Source organism: Miscanthus floridulus, chromosome 5 (genome assembly GCF_019320115.1).
Source record: "Miscanthus floridulus cultivar M001 chromosome 5, ASM1932011v1, whole genome shotgun sequence".
Taxonomy (NCBI): Eukaryota; Viridiplantae; Streptophyta; class Magnoliopsida; order Poales; family Poaceae; genus Miscanthus; species Miscanthus floridulus.
Genome location: NC_089584.1, coordinates 2,058,705 through 2,083,400, shown reverse-complemented (window position 1 = coordinate 2,083,400; position 24,696 = coordinate 2,058,705). Strand labels below are relative to the sequence as shown.

The following is a 24,696-nucleotide window of genomic DNA, read 5'->3' as shown; positions in this document are numbered from 1 at the left end:
CTCCTCGTGTCGCGATTCAGGAACACCAATCGGGTCAAGGTCGGGAATAAAGTCAACACAAAACTCAATGACCTCCTCTGTTCCATAGCCCTTGGCGATGCTTCCTTCTGATCGAGCACGGTTGTGAACATATTTCTTTAGGACTCCCATGAACCTCTCGAAGGGGAACATGTTGTGCAGGAACATAGGACCGAGAATGCTAATCTCCTTGACCAGGTGAACTAAGAGGTGTGTCATGATATTAAAGAAGGAAGGAGGGAACACCAACTAATAGCTTGCTAGTACACAGAAGTAAACCTGACTGATCATTGCTATTTGCCACGCGCACATCGTCGATGCATGCATAAACAGTAACACAGAGAGCACGTTGTACGGCTACGTGCATCCGGCCTGAATTCCTCGTGGATCGTAGTGCCTGCAGATTGCAGAGGCATACGGCAATGTTTGTTGCATTGGTACAAGGCCTGCACCTGCTGATTAATTAATTCGCGACAACGAGATGGATCATGCACGGTGTTCTCCAATCACAAGTCGATCGCCCGCCGGCCGTATCGCCGCCGCCTCTTGCTGCCTGCCCGTGTCGACGACACTGTCGTTTCTGCTGCCGTGGCCAGCATCACACCACACAATGCACGGCGATGAAATTAACCTGCAGTAGGTGCTAGTGCCCGAGGTAGCGATGACCAGCCGGCCGGCGGCGATGGCGCCGGCGATCGACCTGCATCCTGCGCAAGGCATTCAAGTTTCGCAGCCACGCGGAGGGATTCAGTGCAGTCACCTAGTACAAGCTACAGTAGCTAGCTTATTGTGGATTTTTTTTAAATAATATTTTTTAATGATTAGTTGTAAATGTAGTATTTGATTAAAAAGAACAGAAAACCTAGTAGGGGCAGCTATCGGACTTCCAGGCGCCGACAAGCACCCGGAGTGGGCTGGCTCGTTCCTACCGGCGCAGGCTCTCGGCCATCCGCTGACCGATAGGGCACATATCGGCCATCCAGAAGCCGACAAGTACCCAGAGTGCGCTGCCTCGTACGTACCCCAGAGTGCGCTGCCTCGTACGTACGGCGGGGATGTCGGCTATCCAATGACCGATAGGCGATTACCATGGCCTTTATTTCTTCAGCGAAGAAGAGCAGTGCAGAGGTTTTAACAGCGGCACAGTGAAGCACTGAAGCTCAAACCACTAGCCGTTGACTGTCGTTTAGCTTCATCCGTCTCGCCCTTTAATTCCATTTATTTATTTACTTCCTGCGTACTAGGATTTGTACAGTGGGCTATCTAGGTACACCTCCGCGTTATCTGCCAGGCCTACACGCAAAGAATCTAATTAAACACGTCTCTATCACGTACTACAATGTACAAGTACGTACTCCCTCTGTTTACATGTTATTAGTTTTATAGTAACTCAAACATTTCTAATTTTGATCATCAATTTCAAAAAAAAAATATGCATACTAATTATGACAAATACTTTCGTAATATATATAATTTATTTGTCGTGAAATGACATCATTTTTTAAAGGTTGATAGTTAAAGATACGAGTATTTGATTTATGACAAATCTACTACGAAATGTAAAAAAGAACTGAGAGGATACATGTAAAAAATACACACCTTCGCTCGGGAATGTACACGGCTTTCCCGACTGGGATATTTGCAGCAGCAACAAGCAAAACCTACTGTTTAGAAAGGTATGGTATGACATTTCTGACCCGGTCTGGATTTCTATGAATATTAATAATACCATTTCCATCAGTACTGTGTACATAAATATGTTTGTGCGGCATAAAACTTTGTTCCAAATTGTTGATAGCTATACACCTATACGTATTCCAAGAAATCATTATATATTCTTGTACTTACTAGCTATAACTTTTCCTATATGTTTATATTCACTATTTGCACGGGGTATGTTTAGACCTTGTTTAGTAGGGCTCGTTCGGAGGAGTGGGAGCTGTTCTGGAGGAGCCTTCCTCTAAAACGGCCTCGGCTACTCTTTTTTTACTGAAAACCGGCTCCAAATGACTCTTCGGACTAAATCGTTTGACAGGGCTCCTACGCAGGATTGAGCTGGAGCTGGAGCCAGAAAAGAGCCCTACTAAATAGAGCCTTAGTTCTACCCTGAAATCGTCCAATTTTCAGTTCACAACGTAAATGAAAGAAAACGCCCCAGTAATTTTGATGTACATGTTCTTTTTTGCCTATCTCAATTATAGTACTAACTAAGTCAAAGTGTCGCGGGTTCCAAAAGTTTTGGGCCAATCATTGCAGGCCCCAAAGCTCGCGGGAGGTGCTCTCTCTTTCTCTCCTAAGAACGTCCAGAACTGAGTGAAAAGGCAATCTATAAACCACACTTCTCCTATATCATAGGTTCTTGATTTTTGTTGTTTTTTAGGCAATATGCAATTTTGTTATTGTTTGGCTATAGAAAAAAAAAACTATGAATTGTCGCTTGTGAGATGTCATTTTAATTATAGTTATATACTAAATGACTGTGTAATATAATTAAGATTATTGCCAAAAAATTTATTCATGTGAAATATAGCAACTACCTAAGTAGACATATTCATGGGCCACCCCAACCAACCAACCCAACCCGACCTGACTAAAAAAATCCAATATCTGGCCCGATCCACTAGCGCATCATGTCAGTTTAGGCCATGATTTTGGATCGTGGCCCAACCCAAAAAACCTGACCCAAAGGGGGGGGGGGGGGGCGGGAATCCGAGGAATAGTCATACTCGACCTCAACCATTTTCCGTGCCTCAACCTGAACCTGACCAGACCTAACGTTTGATCCGGTCTATCCATAAGTATTGTGGACATATTAGTCCATAAAAACCATACCCAATAGCTCTGCATTCTAGATCAAACATAAACAGTTACGTTCACCACAAAGAGCTTGTTTGGATGCACTTGGATCAAACATGATCGGTTACATTCACCACAAAAGAGCTTGTTTGGATGCACTTGTATCTGCCTCAATTTGAAGTGGATTGATGTGGCGCAAGTGCATCCTAACAAGCTCTAAAACATATTTTAGATGAAAATGAAATACATGGTGTGATAACACCCGAACTTGGCCGGTTGGCCCCCATATGTACTAGTGCCACACTGCCATCGTACGTACTACCCCAGGTGTAAGTGTGTTTTGCCTCACAATATAGATAGCGGGTCTTAATTGCACGCACGATGCACATGCAAAACTCCGGACTTCGACCAAATCAATCGCCGATCGGAAGAACTGTACACGTGCAGAGCAAACTCATGGATCCGCTGCATGCATGTGCTTTAATTACCTGTTTACCGCCGTGCATTAGTTGCTGGATGGTCCAATCCATACGTACGTGCATCATGCGTGTGATACAGGAGGGACGACGAAGGGTGGCAACGCCGGAGGCGACCTGACGGCGGTGGCGCTGGTGGTGTCAGTGATCGCGACGGCGGGGTTCCACATCTCCAGCGGCCACGTCAACCCGGCCGTGACGCTGTCGCTGGCCGTCGGCGGCCACATCAAGCTGTTCCGTTCCTGTTCCTCCCTGTACATCGCCGCCCAGATGCTGGGCTCCTCCGCGGCGTGCTTCCTGCTCAGGTGGCTCACCGGCGGGCTGGCCACCCTGGTGCACGCGCTGGCGGAGGGCGTGGGCCCCGTGCAGGGCGTGGTGGCGGAGACCGTCTTCACCTTCAGCCTCCTCCTCGTCATCTACGCCACCATCCTTGACCCGCGGAAGCCCCGGTCGCCGGTCCGCTGCTCACCGGCCTGGGGCCAACTCCGTCGCCGGTGCCGTCCTGTCCGGCGCGTCCATGAACCCGGCGAGGTCGTTCTTCGGGCCCGCCGTCGCCACGGGCGTCTGGACGCATCACTGGGTGTACTGGGTCGGCCCGCTCGCCGTGCTCGTGTACGAGTGCTGCTTCATGGCGGCCGCTCGCACGCACGAGCTGCTGCCCCAGGACGACCCATGATCAGCATGCATCATGCATTGGAGGGTGATTTGATTTGAGCTGGCGACTGATTGTGATTGAGACCAACCTATTACATGCATGCATGCTGTCTCGGCCGGTCCAGTCTTTTGTGTGTGTACTTACGCGAGCTTGGGTTTCTTCTTTGATTTTCTTCATCTTTTCTTTTGTTTGAGCTTTGAGAAGGCTTCTTCTTCTCATGAAACTGCAAAATTTCGTGTGGGTCTACGTGTGTTCCAGACTTCCAGTAATTGCATGGTTGAGCGAATCCAAGCATACACGTTAATACATGCTTAATTACAGTCTTACAGACAAGGTACAGGAGCACTTTTTTTTTGTTTTAGCTAGCTAAAATGGACACATAGAGCAAATATGTTTTACTACCTCCATTATTTTTTATAAGGGCACACACATATCGAGATCCAAACTTTAAAATGTTTGACCAATAATTTAACTAATAATTTTAAATTATTATAACACAAACTTGATATAGTTAGATTTGTAATTAAATATTCTACTATCTAATTATCATAAATTTATAAGTATAAATAATATAAAATAAAAATAAATAAATGATCAAAGCGTAATTTGGAAGACCGTGCCATGTTAACCTGTGTCTTATAAAAGAGAATGGAGGGAGTAGTTAAAATGTGAAAAATATGACACATTAACACGTAGTTGAGCCATATTTTAGCATATATGGTTACTGGGCTTAGAAACACTTCTCGACCACATTTTAGGGGCACTTTTTAGCTTGGTTTCCACTCAAAAACTCGTGCTAGTATTTTTGTCGGCTACAGTATTTTTGCCCACTTAAATCTTGAACGTGCATCTAAGAAATTACTGTGGCTGGGAAATTACCATTCTGCCCTGAAAAGGTGCAGCTGACGTCACTGGCAGTCTGGCACAGGTGCAGCTGCGGCAAAGAGTGTTCGCGTGAGTGGCTGAGAGGCTTCTGGAATCCATCCAGAGGTACTCGTCCCGAAATAATCACGCGTCTAGCATTCAAATTTTTTCCCGAAATAATCGAACACCTTCACATACGGCAACAGGCCAGCTATCTCATCGGCGTGACAGACTGAGCAGCCACAGGTTACTGCATCTGCACCTGCATACACGTTGCAGCGCTGCAACGTTTGCCCAGCGTGTGGGCCCAATAAAATATGAAACAAAGGAAGAAAGCGTGGGAGGCTCCAGAAGGTCCTGTTCACTCGTTCACGAGATCCTTCGGTCGTACTCGTGTGGCGACGCACCCGACGCCTCCCTGCAAGGGCATTTTCGTAATTTGGCATGTAGTGTTGGTTTCCGTGCCCAGTCCCAGAAATGCAATTATTCTGGGACGGAGGGAGTATGGTTTTTCTTTTTCCTTTATTATTTTTGCCACAATTTAATACTATTTAATTTTATTGTCTTGGTCCACGTGTTACATTGGTCCCACACATCATGCTGTCTTTTATTTAATTTGAGAAAAAGTTCAAATCGTAGACGACACCACTGCAGAGCTTTCTTTTAATCATTTTGCTGCTGTAATAAAGCTTGCCGCCGCTTGCCGAACGGGTTCTGGAGGAGGAGCGACGACTTGGCGGGCAGCGTGGCCGCCTTCTTGGCGCGGACGTGGTCGCACACGGCGGCGGCGCAGACGGTCCAGACACGGACGCGGTGGTCGCGGGCGTGGGACGTGACGAGCGTGCCCCCGCAGGCCGCCAGCGCCGGGACGCGGCCGCGGCCGACGTCGAGGTAGCCGCGGTTGAAGCAACCGGGCGCCACCCACGCGCGGACGCGACCGCTGTCGGACGCCGTGAACAGCACGCCCCGCGCCACGGCCAGCGCGTGCACGTCGCCCTCCAGCCGGTGCAGCGCCGCCAGGCAGTGGTAGACGGCGGCGGGCGAGGGAGGGAACCGGAGCCGGCAGTGCAGCTGCCGGCGGCCTGCTTCTGCTGCATGGGCGGCAGCGGCACCTCCACCCCGATCCCGGGCACCGCCGACGACACGCTCAGGCGCGCGGGCTCCGCCGCCACCCGCCCCCGCTGGCTCGTACGTATTGGCGGGGTATGTCGGCTATCCGCTGGCCGATAGGCATATCGGCTGGCCGCCGACCGATAGGTATACCTATCGGCCTTCCAGGAGCCGATAAGTGCCCGGAGTGGGCTGGCTCGTACGTATCGGCCGCGTCTGTCGGGTGTCAGCTACCCGAGGCCCATAGGCCAATCCGCACGCGGTGCAGGCTGCAGCTGCAGCACATGGATGCATGCAAGCAATCACTCTCGCTTACTCCGTACTACACGACAGTGAAGAAGAGCATAGCAGTGAAAATCCGAAGCTCAAACCACTGGCCGTTGACTGTTGTTTAGCTCCATCCATCTCGCCCTTTAATTCCATTTATTTATTTACTCACTGCGTACTAGGATTTGTACAGTGGGGCACCCTAGGTACACCTCCGCGTTACCTGCCGGGCCTACACTCAAAGCATCTAATTAAACACGTCTCTACCACGTACTACAAGGTACAAGTACGTACTCCCTCTGTTTACATGCTATTAGTTTTATAGTAACTCAAACATTTCTAATTTTGATCATCAATTTAAAAAAAAATATGCATACTAATTATGAGAAATACTTTCATAATATATATAATTTATTTGTCGTGAAATGACATCATTTTTTAAAGGTTGATAGCTAAAGATACTAGTATTTGATTTATGACTAATCTACTACGAAATGTAAAAAGGAACTGAGAGGATACATGTAAAAACTACACACCTCCGCTTGGGAATGTACACGGCTTTCCCGACTAGGATATATGCAGCAGCTACCAGCAAAACCCACTGTTCAGAAAGGTATGGTCTGACATTTCTGACCCGGTCTGGATTTCTATGAATATTAATAATACCATTTACATAAATATGTTTGTGCGGCACAAAGCTTTGTTCCAAATTGTTGATAGCTATACGCCTATACGACTATATGTATTCCATGAAATCATTATATCTTCTTGTACTTGCTAGCTATAACTTTTCCTATATGTTTATATCCACTATTTGCACGGGGTATGTTTAGACCTTGTTCGGAGGAGCGGGAGCTATTCTGAAGGAGCCTTCCTCTAAAACGGCTCCGACTACTCTTTTTTTACTGAAAACCGGCTCCAAATGACTCTTCGTACTAAAATGTTTGACAGGGCTCCTCCGCAGGATTGAGCTGGAGCTGGAGCCAGAAAAGAGCCCTACTAAATGTTCATAGATATATAACTAGTAGTTTCCTGAAAAACCATTCTAGAGAACAATTAATGACCTAACTAAAAATATAGATATGTAGTTCTCTAATTTAATATCTTTGTTACAATAACAAACAATTTCAAAGACAATAATTAGCAACAATTAATATTTTACACACTATCCTTCATTGAAAAATGTAATTAATAATAAAAAAATCAAACCCTAGCTCTAGGTCTAGATCTACATGGCACATCCATTAAACTAACTAATAAACCACTGAAATCAAGCAAGACCTACTAAATAAGGGTGTAATCTTATTCCACTAACTAATTTACCCTAGAACCTTCAATACTTTGGTCTAATTTGCTTCATAAATGGCTCAAGCACCATAGAGAGAGAGAAAAGCAAAACCCTAATTACTCACTAACCAACCATTAAAACTTCCAAAAAAATGTTTGAAATAGCATTTTTTTTACCTTCTACGACCTCTCCACAAAGGAAATGAGATCAAAACCTCCCCCTTTGAAAGAGCAATTTTTAGGAGGTGCCCAAGGCCCCCTTCCTTCCTCTCTCGGGCTACAGTAACTTGCCCGAGGAGGAAGAAGGGGGGCGACGGGCCTTTGTACTAGGGCTTTGTAGGGGCGGCTCATTCACCAGCCGCCCCTACAAATTCCGCCCCTACTGTTCGATTTGTAGGGGCGGCTGGCCCAGCGGGTCCCGGGCACGACTACTGTAGGGGCGGCTGTTGATGGAGCCACCCCTACAAAAAAAGGGCCTGTTGCTACAAATTGATTCTGTAGTAGCGACCCACTGTTGACAGTAGCGACTATAGTGGACTGGATCAGAGACCAACATGGCGTGACCCCCAAAAGGCAAAAGTGTTTGTTCCTCTATATACCCAATGCAACTCAACGATACATACGGATCTGGGTTGCCCGGCCGGGTCGGTTCCAAACAATGCAATGCATGGAAACTGATGGAAAAGAGATGTGTGCTTGACACTAGTTTGCAAAAGGTAAAACCGGTCGGCCGGGCTAATTAAGTAGGTAGCGTGTTACTGTTGCGCCACATGCTGGCGGCGTGCGTACCTGCTGCACAAGTTACTCTTAGTCACAGCGTCGAATTATATTAAGCGATCGAGGTGTAATTTTCATTTATTTACCGTACGTGCAGCTAGCCGAGCCTTGCTTTGGGATCGGACGAGACCTTTTAATACGTCTCGAGCCATCCGGAGAAGTCAGCGTGGACACTAACTTCCTTGCTTTAGATATCCTTAATATCGATACCTGACACTACCTCAATTTAAAGTGGATTGACGTTGGATTGACGTTGTTCAAGTGCATCCAAACAAGCTCTAAAAACATATTTAGATGAAACACGTGGATGTGATAGCACCCAAACTTGGCCGGTTGGCCCCCATATGTACTAGTGCCGCACTGCCATCGTACTACCCCAGGTATAAGTGTGTTTTGTCTGAGATTGGATCGCCGGTTTTAATTGCATGCATGATGCACATGCAAAACTACCGACGTCGACCAAATCAATCGCCGATCGGAAGAACTGTACACGTGCAGAGCAACTCATGGATCCGCTGCATGCATGCATGCATGTGCTTTAATTACCTGTTTGCCGCCGTGCATTAGTTGCTGGATGGTCCAATCCATACGTACGTGCATCATGCGTGTGATACAGGAGGGACGACGAAGGGTGGCAACGCCGGAGGCGACCTGACGGCGGTGGCGCTGGTGGTGTCAGTGATCGCGACGGCGGAGTTCCACATCTCCGGCGGCCACGTCAACCCGGCCGTTACGCTGTCGCTGGCCGTCGGCGGCCACATCACGTTGTTCCGTTCCTGTTCCTCCCTTGTTCCTCCATGTACATCGCCGCCCAGATGCTGGGCTCCTCCGCGGCGTGCTTCCTGATCAGGTGGCTCACCGGCGAGCTGGCCACCCCGGTGCACGCGCTGGCGGAGGGCGTGGGCCCCGTGCAGGGCGTGGTCACTGATACAGAAACAGGCTTTACACCTGGTTGGTAAACTCCTTCAGTTCCGGTGTCCTAACCGGGAGCACGAATCCGGGACTAAAGAGCCCCTCATTTAGTCCCGGTCACCTTTAGTCCCGGTTGATAAGACCAACCGGGACTAAACACTACTGGAATCTCGCTTTTTCTGTGTGTGCGAAAACACACAGAAAAATACGAATACCGTCAGAAAAATACCCACAGAAATATAATGACACAAAAATCAAATTTTTCTGTGGGTTCACCGTCAGAAACAATTTTTCTATGGGTCTCACACGCATAGAAAAATTGTGTTCGCCCAGATTAAAACGAATTTTTCTGTGTGTTAATCCACACAGAAAAAAGAAATAAACGCACAAAAAAACACATGTTTTTTCTGTCGGTCTTGGTAAACTCACAGAAAAATTCATTTCGCCCAGATTAAAAAAATTCTGTGTAGCCAGCCTCACAGGAAAAAAGAGTTAAACACACAAAAAAATTATTTTAAAACAGTCGCAACAACATATTAAAATATATATTTTCCATACAGTAATTTCTGTGCATGATCAACAAGGTTTCATTTAAATAATACACAAATATGAATACTACAATGAATTCACAAATATGGATATCGAAAAAGAAACCAAACTATTTTTTCTTGTTCAACCAGTGAAGTTCACAAAGGAAGTGGAGGGCAAATTCACTGCACCATGGGATCAGGGTTCCCAGCAGCAAGAATATCAAGCAAAGAGTTATGGGGCTCCAGCTCGTCGTGCCACAGGGGTAGCTTGTCTCCAGGATAAAAGTTCCTCTTCACGCCATCGGCATTTATCTGCAGTGCAACCAAATTGAGTTTATTTTGAACTAAAAAAAGGTTTAAGCCAAGAGAACACAAGCATAGAAAATGGCAGTAAGAGATAAGTATAGGCAAAACACAAACACAGATTGCAGGTCACTGCATTCTTGCAGACTGAACATAATTTTTTTACAAGGTAAACCTCAAGAAAATGAAAACTGAGCAAATAGATAGAATTCACTGAGTGGATGTGGTAAGCAAGTGAATGAATCAAGTAACAGAAGAGTAAACAGCATGGAGTCTAGCAGCATTGAGATAAGGCGCATTCCAATTGATCTTGTACTTTTGTTCTAATTCATTTTGGTACAATCATTTTTTTGAAACTACAATCCATTTTATTAATTGACAGAAGAATGTACAGCACCACACAAGAAATTAAATGATCAAAAGTTACGATTTTCAGTTACAGCTGATTGAGTTTCACTCCGAAAGCTATCAAAAGATTCATGCTAGATATAAGTGCCAAAACTGATGAACAGATAAAAACACAAAGACATCAAATATCAGCAAGATGCCACAAAAGACATATCAAATACCTAAAGTACCTCGGCACGAATTTTATCTGAGAACCTGTTTAATGGTTGCCTTCCTCCTATTGCCATGCACTTCGGCTTTGATTTTGGCACATTGTTGAATCCATAAGCTATAGCAACGTCCTTTGTAGAAGCCAAACAGAAATTAAACCAGTTAACAATGACAGCAAACCTACAAAAACAGTTGAAACAGCTAGATAATAGCAGATATACCTCCGACAAATCACGGGCATGCAGAATATCACTTCTTGTTGGAGGAACAGACACTGAAATGCGAGGCTCCCCCTTCAATGAGTGACTTTCAGCTTGCAGTTGCATTTTATTCAAAAGACAGACAACCTAAGTTTCAGGTGCACTGTTATTAATCCAGATTGAAAACATCCTTGCTAAAACTTTCAGAAACTTGCAGGTACCTGTTTCTCGTCCTGGGAGATACCAATAGGTACCTGTTATTAATAGAAGTAGCATTGAAATACTGACTTGGAAGAAGGGAACAAGATTTGGTGGAGGAAATAACGTACATAGTCCGAAATGACTTATCAGATTCTTGGGATGGCTGGAATGCTGTGTCTGCTGAGAACTCACAAGGTACTGCTCAATGGAAAGAGACAACTGATTCTGGTAACAAGGACTGGCGTTAGAAATCATTGTTGAAAAAGATGATGCTGTAAGCAATGGTGATGCCTGGAGGACTTCTGGGGATTGGTAGATCTTGCCTTGTTTAGGATCAGTGTCTATTCTAGTTTGATTGGGTTAATTAGATATTCTGAGGTGTTGTATAATACTTAAGTTGGAGAGCAAAACATTCAGAAAGACAGCTCATGGGAAAATGGCACAACAATGAACTCAAGTTGGGAACAAAATGCTAGTGCTGCGAATGATTCTGGGGTAATCTGGCTGCAACACCAGTGGGCAATTCAGATGCTAAGCAATCAGATTCTTGGGATGGCTGGAATGCTGTGCCTGCTGAGAACTCACAAGGTACTGCTCAATGGAAAGAGACAACGGTTTGAACTAACAATAGAGGAGAAGAACATTCTTCTAGAAGTTGAACCCATAATATTCCATGTGAGAAGTTGAGTAATCTTGAGTGGTTTGTCACATGAATGCAATAACAGAAAGCTAACATGGTAGAATGGGCAAGTTTTCTTATATGAGAAAGATGTCTAAAAAAATCTGTAGACAAAAATAGATGCAGGTACAGTTCAGTAACGGTCTTGTGACAATGGAAATGACTACACATACATAGCATTTCAGTACAACAGAGAATTAAGTAATGTGAAACGCTAACCCAAGATAGATTGAGAAATAACTGTTACTAGACAATAATTGTCGAAGGCAGAACAAAGGGGTGGGCGCATACCTGGTGAGAAATAACTCCCAGCTCCTCTATATCACTGCAAAGCGTCAAAAGATTAGAGTTTTACCTTATTGGCAAGGATCCCAGTATCACACCACTACAGTTGAGCGCCGGATCTCGGGAAGAAGGTACCGCGCCGAGGAAGAAGGGGAGGGAGGGGAGGGGCGGGATCCGGCTAGGGAGGGGAGGGGAGGGTGCGGCGGGAAAGAAGAAGGGGAGTGTGCGTGCGTGAGGAGCCGAGCGGGCGAGTCCGCGGCGGGTTAGGGTTAGGGCTTCTTCGTTTTTTTTCCATGCGTGTGTACCTTTTTTCCTGTGCGTTTTAAAATAACCGACAGAATAAATTTTATTTTTCTGTGGGTGCTGATTTTTTTCCGTGTGTATATTGTCACGCACAGAAAAATCATACAATTATTCTGTGGGTTTTCGTATTTTTCTGTCGGGATATTTTGAAACCCACAGAAAAATTACAATTTTTCTGTGCGTTCCAAAAAAACGCACAGAAAAATTCGTCACCCACAGAACAATTCGAGTTTCCAGTAGTGAAAGAGGCCTCCTGGCCTGGCCACGTGGGGCGGCCCATTAGTCTCGGTTGGTATTACCAACCGGGACTTAAGGTTTCTTTTTTTTTTCTCTTTTTTGTTTCTATTTTCAATTGATGATTCGTTTTGGTTTTCGAATACGCATTCTACGCTGCTATTAATATACGTATTCTACATGTTTATAATGTTCGAACATTTTGTACAAACTAAAGTATGAAACTAACGTATATATTACATGCATATACATATATTGTACGTTATTTTATGTACAGATAATATATATATTATAAATAAAGCTTGCATTGTATATTCTATCATATCCTTGGGATGACAAATTCACTCCATCTGGTTTGGTTTCCATGTTTCGTTGACGTTATTGTAGAACTCGTCGGCGGGGTTGAGGACCTGGTCATTAAGAAATCCTGCTATGGTCTCTTGAATTACTTTCAGTTGGTTACGTCATATGACTTTTTCCTTCAACCATAGAGTCTTCAATAAAAGTTAAAGGAAAAGTATTAATATATATATATGTGTGTGTTGGTCACGTGATTACTTATATATATGAGCAACAAAAGAAATTGTGAATATATGAATATATTTATATAACGTACTTTGAGGATCTCTTTATGAGTTCTTTTTGCGTACGACATGATGAACTCGCAAACATAGTATCTGCAGTAGTTGTTCCCCCTATTCTTGCCTCAGAACCCACTTTTACGAGAAAAAAGATCTGGTGAATTGAAAGCATGCATGGTGTTAATTGAATTTTATATATATATATATATATATATATATATATATATAGCTAGTACTTACTTTGTGTGCGATTACATCCAGTGGCGCTTTGCAATGTTTCATGTGGTGTTCCTCAATGAAATTTTTCCAAACACTACGCCCAATAAAATAAAAAATTAATTTGGCCTTTAATAATTGTTGCAGTTAAGAGATCGGGGTATATATAGTTGCTAGAGAGACCAAATTACCCTTGGATAATATCTATCATGTCTTGGTACTCTGTTTGCTCTTTTCTTAACGAGTCTAAGATGCTCAACCGACTATTGGCCATATCGATGACCATCAATATTCAGTGATTGCTGCATATGTTTTTATACACAAATATGATCGACATTAGCTAGAGTCAACATATATATATATGGGAGATAGCTTAGCTAGTAAGCAAATAATTGAACAAATGTCCATATGATCGAAATTAATTATTTAACACTCACTTGAAGTTGTAGGGGAAGAGTATGTCCTTGTTTTGTTGGTTCACTAAGAACCTCATGAGATTTTTCTCGAGTTTAGCTTTCCATTGAGGCGGGGGGTTAGGGTGTTTGAATACGACATTTGGATCAACGAAACCAACATCATTAGCCTTTCTCTTTCTAAGTTCTGCCATCTCATATCTGCATATATAAAAATATAGTGTGAGGATATATAATTTATATATATACATGTTGCTTTATATATATACACTTTAATAGTAGAAAATAATCACACTTATAGACAATAGCAGCTAATGAGACTTTTGTTGAGAGAGTCCAGGTGGCATAGTTGGTGTAATTCTACAAACTCGACATATACAACATCATCGCCACGGAAGTAATGTTGGTTTCTAACTCTGACAGGAACAAATGCCTCTTCTCATTCACACGCCACCATGTACCACTTGTTTAGTAGGTACATTTGCGTACCTAGTTCACCTAAGGTCTCAGAGTTGTATGGACTCTTTCCATGTTCGAATTTCTTGCAAAGATCCACTTTCGGAGCAGATGGTCCTTCAGTGAGCACTTGGGCAAGGTCCAAACCAGTTTTCTCGTAAAACCGAGCCAGCTCCTCAAAATCGACGACTAAGTCTAAGTTCGAACCATATTCATTACGAATGACAAGAGGGGGGACTAATTATTGTGATTGTTGTCCGAGTTGTGCAACACCTTTCCCTGGTCTAGTCTTTTTCTGTGCCGCCTCAAATGACTTGGTGAGAGAGTGGTCGTAGTTCGATTTTGACAGGGTCTTTTAAGATTCCCGCTTTTTCTGGTCCACCTTCTTTCTTAGAAGATCTAGAGGTATGTAGAAGTACGATTTCTTAGGGTTCTCCCTCGCTTCTCGTTGCTTTTTCACTTTTTCGAAAAAACTATCCACATCTTTTTGTACTGCAGCATTTAATTCCTTTTCACTTTTCTCGTAAGAAAGTTTTTGGGGAATAACTGGATTAGATGAGGCTTTCTTCTTTACCGGCTGGTGGGCCAACGGCTTCATTTGCGGAGCGGACCTCTTAGGAGCTGGCTTCTTCTTAGTCATCAAGGAAGGCGGGAAAGCCGTTGGAGGCCTTCTTGGAGCCATTGGAGACCTCCTTGGAGGCGTTGGAGACCTCCTTGGAGGTGGCGGCGGTGGCGGCGTTGCCACCTGATTGCCCGGAGCACTATGATGATCTAGATATTGAATAATTAGACTTAGGTTGGCGAAGACCCTGCTGTGTGAGTACAAAAAAGAATAATTAGGTATAAAAAATTATTATTTTTAATCATGCATGTCAATAGAAAATTAGTGAAAAAAATTTCGTTCACTTTTGTTCGCACCTATTGTCTGGCAATTGAGGAAGCGGCGGTGGACTAGAGACCCCGGGAATAATGACGTAGCGCTTGCGCCATAGTATGAATGTCTTCTCTGCTTCTCCTAGAGTCTTCTCCCCATCACCTCCTGGAATGTCAAGAGCCAGATTACTAAAACCGTTGTTAACTCTATCCACTGAGACGCTAACATATCCATATGGTATTATTGCCCCATGGATTCTTGGTGTCTTGGTAGGATCTAGAGGAGAAAAAACACCAAGAGCCACCATGATTGTGGCATTCTCTTTTGGAATATGTAGCTCACATGATGTAAACGGTGCAGTGATGTCATCCACAGGGAAACGTAGCACTACGTCATCTTGATTTGACAACTCCGTGGAAGCGCAGCTGCTTTTCAACTGATTAGGGGGGCTAATATTAATGTTGATTCCTGGATCTGATGCCTGCCTTTGGGCACTCATTGCTATTTGCACTTGCTTTATGATTTTGTCTTGCATTCTAGCTTGCATGTTTTTTCGCGCTCCTGTGCTTGAAGCAACGCCTTCCGTGACTCACGAACATATTCCTCCAACCTGCTGATCCGCGCTGCTTCCTCATCCTTCCTTCTCTACCGGCTTCTATAGGTATCTCTATCGTTAGGGAAACCATGCTCCCAAGAAATGTTCCATCCTAAACTTTTCGTTCGGCCATTGTGTTCAGTAGTCCCGATGGTATACGTCAGTTCATCCTTCTCTCTATTGGGCCTGGATGTACCAATAGCTTTAGCTTGTAGAGCATAAGAAAATCTTTGTGTTGCTCTTTCGAGTTTTTGGCCATGAATCAGCTTCCCGGTCTCTAGGTCCAGTCTTTCCCCATAAGTGAAAAACCAATTCTTCGCGTATTTGGGCCAATTGAGTGATTCTGGTGTGATACCCTTGGCAAGAATATCCGCTTCCATTTTTTTCACTGTGGGAATGACAGTCGCGTAGCCACTAGATCCCATGCCATGGTGGTATACCTTCTGTCGGGCATTCTCTTGGTTCCTTCTCACCTGTTCCTCACCCTCTTTCGATGTCTTGTACTATACAAAATCATTCCAGTAGGGCCTCAACTTCGCGAGCGGGCCCCAAGTACTGAAATTGGGCGTTAGGTTCTTCTTGACGCATTTCATGTATAGGGATTTCTTCTAAGTCTGGAATTGTGTGGCCATCTTCTTCATAGCCCACTTTCAAACTAGCTCCTTCAATTCATCATCGTTGATATCATCATAATCATCCACTTGCAACGTGAAATGTTGAAGGATATCATCCCAAATTAAATTCTTATCAAGATCAGAGACAAAACTAACATGAGGCTCGTTGATCTTTTGCTTCCATTCATGGGCACTAATCGGAAGTCTGTCCCTTATAAGATACCCATAGTGTTGCACGAATTTCCTTACATGTGGACCAAGTGGTTCGCCTGTCTCGATATTGAACTTCGATATTATGTAGCGCCCCTTCAATGGCTTTTTTGGGCCTTGAATATTTTTGCTTTTCGCCGTTGTGGTCGTCGATCCACAGGGCTACGTATAATAAAAGAATAAATAAATATCATGTGTACACATAATAGATGATAGATATTCAAATATATATATAAATATATATACCTCGCCAGTATTTTCTTGCACAATATTTTTTTGGTTATCTTCAAGAGCCAGGTATTGACTCCCGTCATTTACATCCTACTGGTCACCATTTACAAATTGAGTGCCGATGTTGATAATATTCATCATTTCTTCATCTATGTTGTCTCTCGGGGCAGCCATCTAGCTTTTACTCAACTAGATATATCTATAAAAAATAAAACACATTTCAATAAATAACCATCCGTACTAGTTGACCTTGCTTACGTGATCATCTCGGTGAGCATTTCTCCACCGGACGGCACCGTACTTGGCCAAGGAAAAGCTCTGATTCTACGAGGAAGGGAACACGGTCTTCCATGACCGTTGCTGCTCTCCCTCGTAGAATCAATGCTCCTCCTTGACGTCCGTTACCGCTCGGTAGAGAACATGCTAGCCGAGATGAACACGGTCCGCAAGTTCAACTAGTACGGATTTTCTACAATTTTCTAACTATTTTCTAAGTTTTTCATTTCATGGAAAAATTAATTCTAAAAAATAAAAGGCATGATTTCTAAGTATTTCATTTCATGGAAAAAATTAATTCTAAGTGACCTGCTCGATATCGGCGAGCTCGCGGGTGTTTAGATTGCCGAGGATAGTAACATTTGTAGATGACATTTGTAGGTCTGAAGTTATCAAATATCTATCAAATTATAGCTCAAAAACATGTTTCAATAAATAACCATCCGTACTAGTTGACTTTGCTTACGTGATTATCTCGGCGAGTATTTCTCCACCGGACGGCACCGTACTTGGCCAAGGAAGAGCTCCAATTCTACGAGGAAGGGAACACGGTCTTCCATGACCGTTGTCGCTCTCCCTCGTAGAATCAAAGCTCCTCCTTGACGTCCGTTACCGCTCGGCAGAGAACATGCTAGTCGAGATGAACACGGTCCGCAAGTTCAACTAGTACGGATTTTCTACAATTTTCTAACTATTTTCTAAGTTTTTCATTTCATGGAAAAATTAATTATAAGATCACGTAAGTCACCGCTTTGTCGATCCGATCCGACGGGGTTTCACCAGCGCTGAGCGTCGTTTAGGTTGCCTTGTTTGACGGTTCATTCATGATCGATTCATGCTACTGACAGGCACATATACAAGAGATAAAAATAGCATAATCATGTCCATTATTTTGGTTGACGTAACATGACACAAATGTAACATGACACAAATGCTACTGACAGGCACATATAAGAGAAAATAGCATAATCTTTTCTTGGTTTCCAAAACATGTCAGCAGCCAAAACTTGTGAACAGACAACATCTTTCCTTGGTTTCCATTTGTACCTAGCTGCAGTGAGGCAGCGTGGGGAAGGCTTGGGCGTGCTCCGGTTGTCCAGCGAAGAAAAAAAGATTGACACTTAGTAAATAGACAAAATTACATGGGCTTAATTTCTTGTCACTTCCTAAGGTATGTAAAATCTCAACATGAACTCTATATCCTTTATGTTTTGAGGGGATGTATGCTGATTTTTTTTCAAAACCTTACTGTCAGGACATTGTATCACGGATTATAGCAGGCATAACACTGAAGGAAGCGGTCCAAATGAGTTCGGTATGCAGCACGTCGAGAAAAGCCTGGATGTACCATCCAAATCTTGACTTTGATATTTTCTCCATATCTGGGACAACATGAAAATAATAACTATAGCTTCTCATGTCATCTTTTTAACAACCAGAATTCATCTCATCGGTGAGGCAGCGCGCGCGGGGAAGGCTCGGCCACGCTCCGGTGAGGCAGCGCGCGCGGGGAAGGCTCGGATGAGCTTCGGTGAGGCAGCCCGGGGAAGGCTCGGCGTGCTCCGCTGAGCACGAGCGAGGTGGGGGCCGAAGACGAGGACGGCGCGCGCTCCAGCGAGGACGAGCAAGGCGCGCTGGCCGGCCGGAGAAGAAGCGCGCGTGCGCGTGGGGCCGGTGACAGCGTGCGCGCGTGACGAGGCGAGGCTAGGGTGGTCGCCTGGGGGCGGCGGCGCTGCTGGATCAATCTGGTGGAGAAGAGAGGCGACGGCATGACGGAGACAGAGAGGAAGAGAACTAGGGCGTGGTTTATAAAGGGGGACCTTTAGTCCCGGTTGGAGCTACCAACTGGGACTAAAGATTTTTTAGTCTCGGGCGATAGTTAGAACCAGAACTAATGGTCTGAGCTTTAGTCCTGGGTGTAGCCACGACCCGGGAGTAAATGGCATTTTGGCGGTCCGTGAAAACTGCAGCTCCACCTTTAGTCCCGGGTGGTTGATCCACCCGGGAGTAAAGGGGGGCTGCAGTTGGCTTTCACCAATTTCCATAAGTTTTTTCCTTTTTTTATATATTTCTTTTATATAAATATGCAGAGAGTTATTAATTGCCTAATAAATAAAATATTATCCAAAAAAATTATAAAAAAAATTCTTGGACTTGATTTTGCATTATTATACACAACAAAAAATTATAAACTAAACTCTTTTGTTTTACTGTATAAATATTTGATATAGTGTAAATAATATGTACAATTTGCCCCATGCAAAAATATACTACTTAATTAAAATCATTAAAACTATTGCTTTTCGACAGGAAATTAGTTTTCACATCTTATTAACGTTCATCAATTGGTTTTTCATCACACATTCTCCACGGGAAATCCACCGTCTAGCAGAAAATTCATTTAAACCATAGAAAATATGAAAACACGACAAAAAAATCTGAAGTCACAATTATTACATAATAGGTCTAATACATCACTATATATATCAAGCGGGCACAGTAGTGAACTTCTTCTTAACATATATCTTTTGGTTATGATCGCGTCGTAACCATGGAGTGTCCTTATCATTTAGCTGGATACTTGGGTCTTTGTTCACTGTGAAGGGTGGAATTCGGTCATTCTTTTCATAATCTTCTGATATGTCTAACTTGTCTTCAATTCTGACGATGTTTCTTCTCCCTGAAAGAACTATGTGGCGCTTTGGCTCATTGATTGGGTTATTGTTGTTTTTCCCTCTCTTTGGTTTTGTAGACATATCCTTGACATAGAACACCTGATTCACATCCTTGACAAGGACGAACGGTTCGTCTTTGTACCCAATATTGTTGAGGTCCACGGTTGTCATTCCATACTGGTTGTCGACTGCTACCCCGCCTCCAGTCGTCTTTATCCATTGGCACTTGAACAAAGGTACCTTAAAAGTAGGTGTATAGTTTTATTCCCATATCTCCTCTATGCGGTCATAATATGTTTGCTTATTTCCATTAGGGTCGGTGGCATCTATGCGGAGACCACTGTTTTGGTTGGTGCTCCTTTTATCTTAGGCTAGTGTGTAAAATGTATTCTCATTTATCTCGTACCCTTTGTATGTGAGGATATGCCACGATGGCTGCCTAACCAACAAATAAAGTTGCTCATCAATACTCTTATCACCCTGACATTCTTTTCGCAACCAGTATATAAAGCTGCCTAAAATAATTGTCCTGCATACCAATATATGGTTTCTTCCCTAGTGTCCCCTTTCCACTTAGTCTCTCCTCGTGTCGCGATTCAGGAACACCAATCGGGTCAAGGTCGGGAATAAAGTCAACACAAAACTCAATGACCTCCTCTGTTCCATAGCCCTTGGCGATGCTTCCTTCTGATCGAGCACGGTTGTGAACATATTTCTTTAGGACTCCCATGAACCTCTCGAAGGGGAACATGTTGTGCAGGAACATAGGACCGAGAATGCTAATCTCCTTGACCAGGTGAACTAAGAGGTGTGTCATGATATTAAAGAAGGAAGGAGGGAACACCAACTAATAGCTTGCTAGTACACAGAAGTAAACCTGACTGATCATTGCTATTTGCCACGCGCACATCGTCGATGCATGCATAAACAGTAACACAGAGAGCACGTTGTACGGCTACGTGCATCCGGCCTGAATTCCTCGTGGATCGTAGTGCCTGCAGATTGCAGAGGCATACGGCAATGTTTGTTGCATTGGTACAAGGCCTGCACCTGCTGATTAATTAATTCGCGACAACGAGATGGATCATGCACGGTGTTCTCCAATCACAAGTCGATCGCCCGCCGGCCGTATCGCCGCCGCCTCTTGCTGCCTGCCCGTGTCGACGACACTGTCGTTTCTGCTGCCGTGGCCAGCATCACACCACACAATGCACGGCGATGAAATTAACCTGCAGTAGGTGCTAGTGCCCGAGGTAGCGATGACCAGCCGGCCGGCGGCGATGGCGCCGGCGATCGACCTGCATCCTGCGCAAGGCATTCAAGTTTCGCAGCCACGCGGAGGGATTCAGTGCAGTCACCTAGTACAAGCTACAGTAGCTAGCTTATTGTGGATTTTTTTTAAATAATATTTTTTAATGATTAGTTGTAAATGTAGTATTTGATTAAAAAGAACAGAAAACCTAGTAGGGGCAGCTATCGGACTTCCAGGCGCCGACAAGCACCCGGAGTGGGCTGGCTCGTTCCTGCCGGCGCAGGCTCTCGGCCATCCGCTGACCGATAGGGCACATATCGGCCATCCAGAAGCCGACAAGTACCCAGAGTGCGCTGCCTCGTACGTACGGCGGGGATGTCGGCTATCCAATGACCGATAGGCGATTACCATGGCCTTTATTTCTTCAGCGAAGAAGAGCAGTGCAGAGGTTTTAACAGCGGCACAGTGAAGCACTGAAGCTCAAACCACTAGCCGTTGACTGTCGTTTAGCTTCATCCGTCTCGCCCTTTAATTCCATTTATTTATTTACTTCCTGCGTACTAGGATTTGTACAGTGGGCTATCTAGGTACACCTCCGCGTTATCTGCCAGGCCTACACGCAAAGAATCTAATTAAACACGTCTCTATCACGTACTACAATGTACAAGTACGTACTCCCTCTGTTTACATGTTATTAGTTTTATAGTAACTCAAACATTTCTAATTTTGATCATCAATTTCAAAAAAAAAAATATGCATACTAATTATGACAAATACTTTCGTAATATATATAATTTATTTGTCGTGAAATGACATCATTTTTTAAAGGTTGATAGTTAAAGATACGAGTATTTGATTTATGACAAATCTACTACGAAATGTAAAAAAGAACTGAGAGGATACATGTAAAAAATACACACCTTCGCTCGGGAATGTACACGGCTTTCCCGACTGGGATATTTGCAGCAGCAACAAGCAAAACCTACTGTTTAGAAAGGTATGGTATGACATTTCTGACCCGGTCTGGATTTCTATGAATATTAATAATACCATTTCCATCAGTACTGTGTACATAAATATGTTTGTGCGGCATAAAACTTTGTTCCAAATTGTTGATAGCTATACACCTATACGTATTCCAAGAAATCATTATATATTCTTGTACTTACTAGCTATAACTTTTCCTATATGTTTATATTCACTATTTGCACGGGGTATGTTTAGACCTTGTTTAGTAGGGCTCGTTCGGAGGAGTGGGAGCTGTTCTGGAGGAGCCTTCCTCTAAAACGGCCTCGGCTACTCTTTTTTTACTGAAAACCGGCTCCAAATGACTCTTCGGACTAAATCGTTTGACAGGGCTCCTACGCAGGATTGAGCTGGAGCTGGAGCCAGAAAAGAGCCCTACTAAATAGAGCCTTAGTTCTACCCTGAAATCGTCCAATTTTCAGTTCACAACGTAAATGAAAGAAAACGCCCCAGTAATTTTGATGTACATGTTCTTTTTTGCCTATCTCAATTATAGTACTAACTAAGTCAAAGTGTCGTGGGTTCCAAAAGTTTTGGGCCAATCATTGCAGGCCCCAAAGCTCGCGGGAGGTGCTCTCTCTTTCTCTCCTAAGAACGTCCAGAACTGAGTGAAAAGGCAATCTATAAACCACACTTCTCCTATATCATAGGTTCTTGATTTTTGTTGTTTTTTAGGCAATATGCAATTTTGTTATTGTTTGGCTATAGAAAAAAAAACTATGAATTGTCGCTTGTGAGATGTCATTTTAATTATAGTTATATACTAAATGACTGTGTAATATAATTAAGATTGTTGCCAAAAAATTTATTCATGTGAAATATAGCAACTACCTAAGTAGACATATTCATGGGCCACCCCAACCAACCAACCCAACCCGACCTGACTAAAAAAATCCAATATCTGGCCCGATCCACTAGCGCATCATGTCAGTTTAGGCCATGATTTTGGATCGTGGCCCAACCCAAAAAACCTGACCCAAAGGGGGGGGGGGGGGGGCGGGAATCCGAGGAATAGTCATACTCGACCTCAACCATTTTCCGTGCCTCAACCTGAACCTGACCAGACCTAACGTTTGATCCGGTCTATCCATACGTATTGTGGACATATTAGTCCATAAAAACCATACCCAATAGCTCTGCATTCTAGATCAAACATAAACAGTTACGTTCACCACAAAGAGCTTGTTTGGATGCACTTGGATCAAACATGATCGGTTACATTCACCACAAAAGAGCTTGTTTGGATGCACTTGTATCTGCCTCAATTTGAAGTGGATTGATGTGGCGCAAGTGCATCCTAACAAGCTCTAAAACATATTTTAGATGAAAATGAAATACATGGTGTGATAACACCCGAACTTGGCCGGTTGGCCCCCATATGTACTAGTGCCACACTGCCATCGTACGTACTACCCCAGGTGTAAGTGTGTTTTGCCTCACAATATAGATAGCGGGTCTTAATTGCACGCACGATGCACATGCAAAACTCCGGACTTCGACCAAATCAATCGCCGATCGGAAGAACTGTACACGTGCAGAGCAAACTCATGGATCCGCTGCATGCATGTGCTTTAATTACCTGTTTACCGCCGTGCATTAGTTGCTGGATGGTCCAATCCATACGTACGTGCATCATGCGTGTGATACAGGAGGGACGACGAAGGGTGGCAACGCCGGAGGCGACCTGACGGCGGTGGCGCTGGTGGTGTCAGTGATCGCGACGGCGGGGTTCCACATCTCCAGCGGCCACGTCAACCCGGCCGTGACGCTGTCGCTGGCCGTCGGCGGCCACATCAAGCTGTTCCGTTCCTGTTCCTCCCTGTACATCGCCGCCCAGATGCTGGGCTCCTCCGCGGCGTGCTTCCTGCTCAGGTGGCTCACCGGCGGGCTGGCCACCCTGGTGCACGCGCTGGCGGAGGGCGTGGGCCCCGTGCAGGGCGTGGTGGCGGAGACCGTCTTCACCTTCAGCCTCCTCCTCGTCATCTACGCCACCATCCTTGACCCGCGGAAGCCCCGGTCGCCGGTCCGCTGCTCACCGGCCTGGGGCCAACTCCGTCGCCGGTGCCGTCCTGTCCGGCGCGTCCATGAACCCGGCGAGGTCGTTCTTCGGGCCCGCCGTCGCCACGGGCGTCTGGACGCATCACTGGGTGTACTGGGTCGGCCCGCTCGCCGTGCTCGTGTACGAGTGCTGCTTCATGGCGGCCGCTCGCACGCACGAGCTGCTGCCCCAGGACGACCCATGATCAGCATGCATCATGCATTGGAGGGTGATTTGATTTGAGCTGGCGACTGATTGTGATTGAGACCAACCTATTACATGCATGCATGCATGCATGCTGTCTCGGCCGGTCCAGTCTTTTGTGTGTGTACTTACGCGAGCTTGGGTTTCTTCTTTGATTTTCTTCATCTTTTCTTTTGTTTGAGCTTTGAGAAGGCTTCTTCTTCTCATGAAACTGCAAAATTTCGTGTGGGTCTACGTGTGTTCCAGACTTCCAGTAATTGCATGGTTGAGCGAATCCAAGCATACACGTTAATACATGCTTAATTACAGTCTTACAGACAAGGTACAGGAGCACTTTTTTTTTGTTTTAGCTAGCTAAAATGGACACATAGAGCAAATATGTTTTACTACCTCCATTATTTTTTATAAGGGCACACACATATCGAGATCCAAACTTTAAAATGTTTGACCAATAATTTAACTAATAATTTTAAATTATTATAACACAAACTTGATATAGTTAGATTTGTAATTAAATATTCTACTATCTAATTATCATAAATTTATAAGTATAAATAATATAAAATAAAAATAAATAAAT

General features: G+C 44.3%; 2 protein-coding genes and 1 long non-coding RNA gene across 3 annotated transcripts; 2 read left to right on the top strand and 1 right to left on the bottom strand.

The window, feature by feature from the left end:
• The first annotated feature begins 679 nt into the window (after positions 1-679).
• LOC136451255 (aquaporin TIP4-3-like) lies at positions 680-3,982 on the top strand. The gene is given in 4 exon segments (XM_066451973.1): positions 680-734; positions 3,373-3,732; positions 3,735-3,761; positions 3,764-3,982. Coding segments are annotated over 4 exon segments (645 nt in total). The 3' UTR covers positions 3,967-3,982.
• A 6,588-nt stretch (positions 3,983-10,570) lies between these two features.
• On the bottom strand, positions 10,571-11,063 carry LOC136553276 (uncharacterized). The gene is made up of 3 exons (XR_010783106.1): positions 10,975-11,063; positions 10,775-10,900; positions 10,571-10,684 (listed from the first exon to the last, which is right to left on the bottom strand). It is a non-coding gene; the product is annotated as an uncharacterized lncRNA (long non-coding RNA).
• A 29-nt stretch (positions 11,064-11,092) lies between these two features.
• Positions 11,093-24,133, top strand: LOC136451254 (aquaporin TIP4-3-like). Its single transcript, XM_066451972.1, is given in 5 exon segments — positions 11,093-11,182; positions 11,471-11,542; positions 23,475-23,883; positions 23,886-23,912; positions 23,915-24,133. Coding segments are annotated over 5 exon segments (801 nt in total). The 3' UTR covers positions 24,118-24,133.
• Positions 24,134-24,696: the final 563 nt, after the last annotated feature.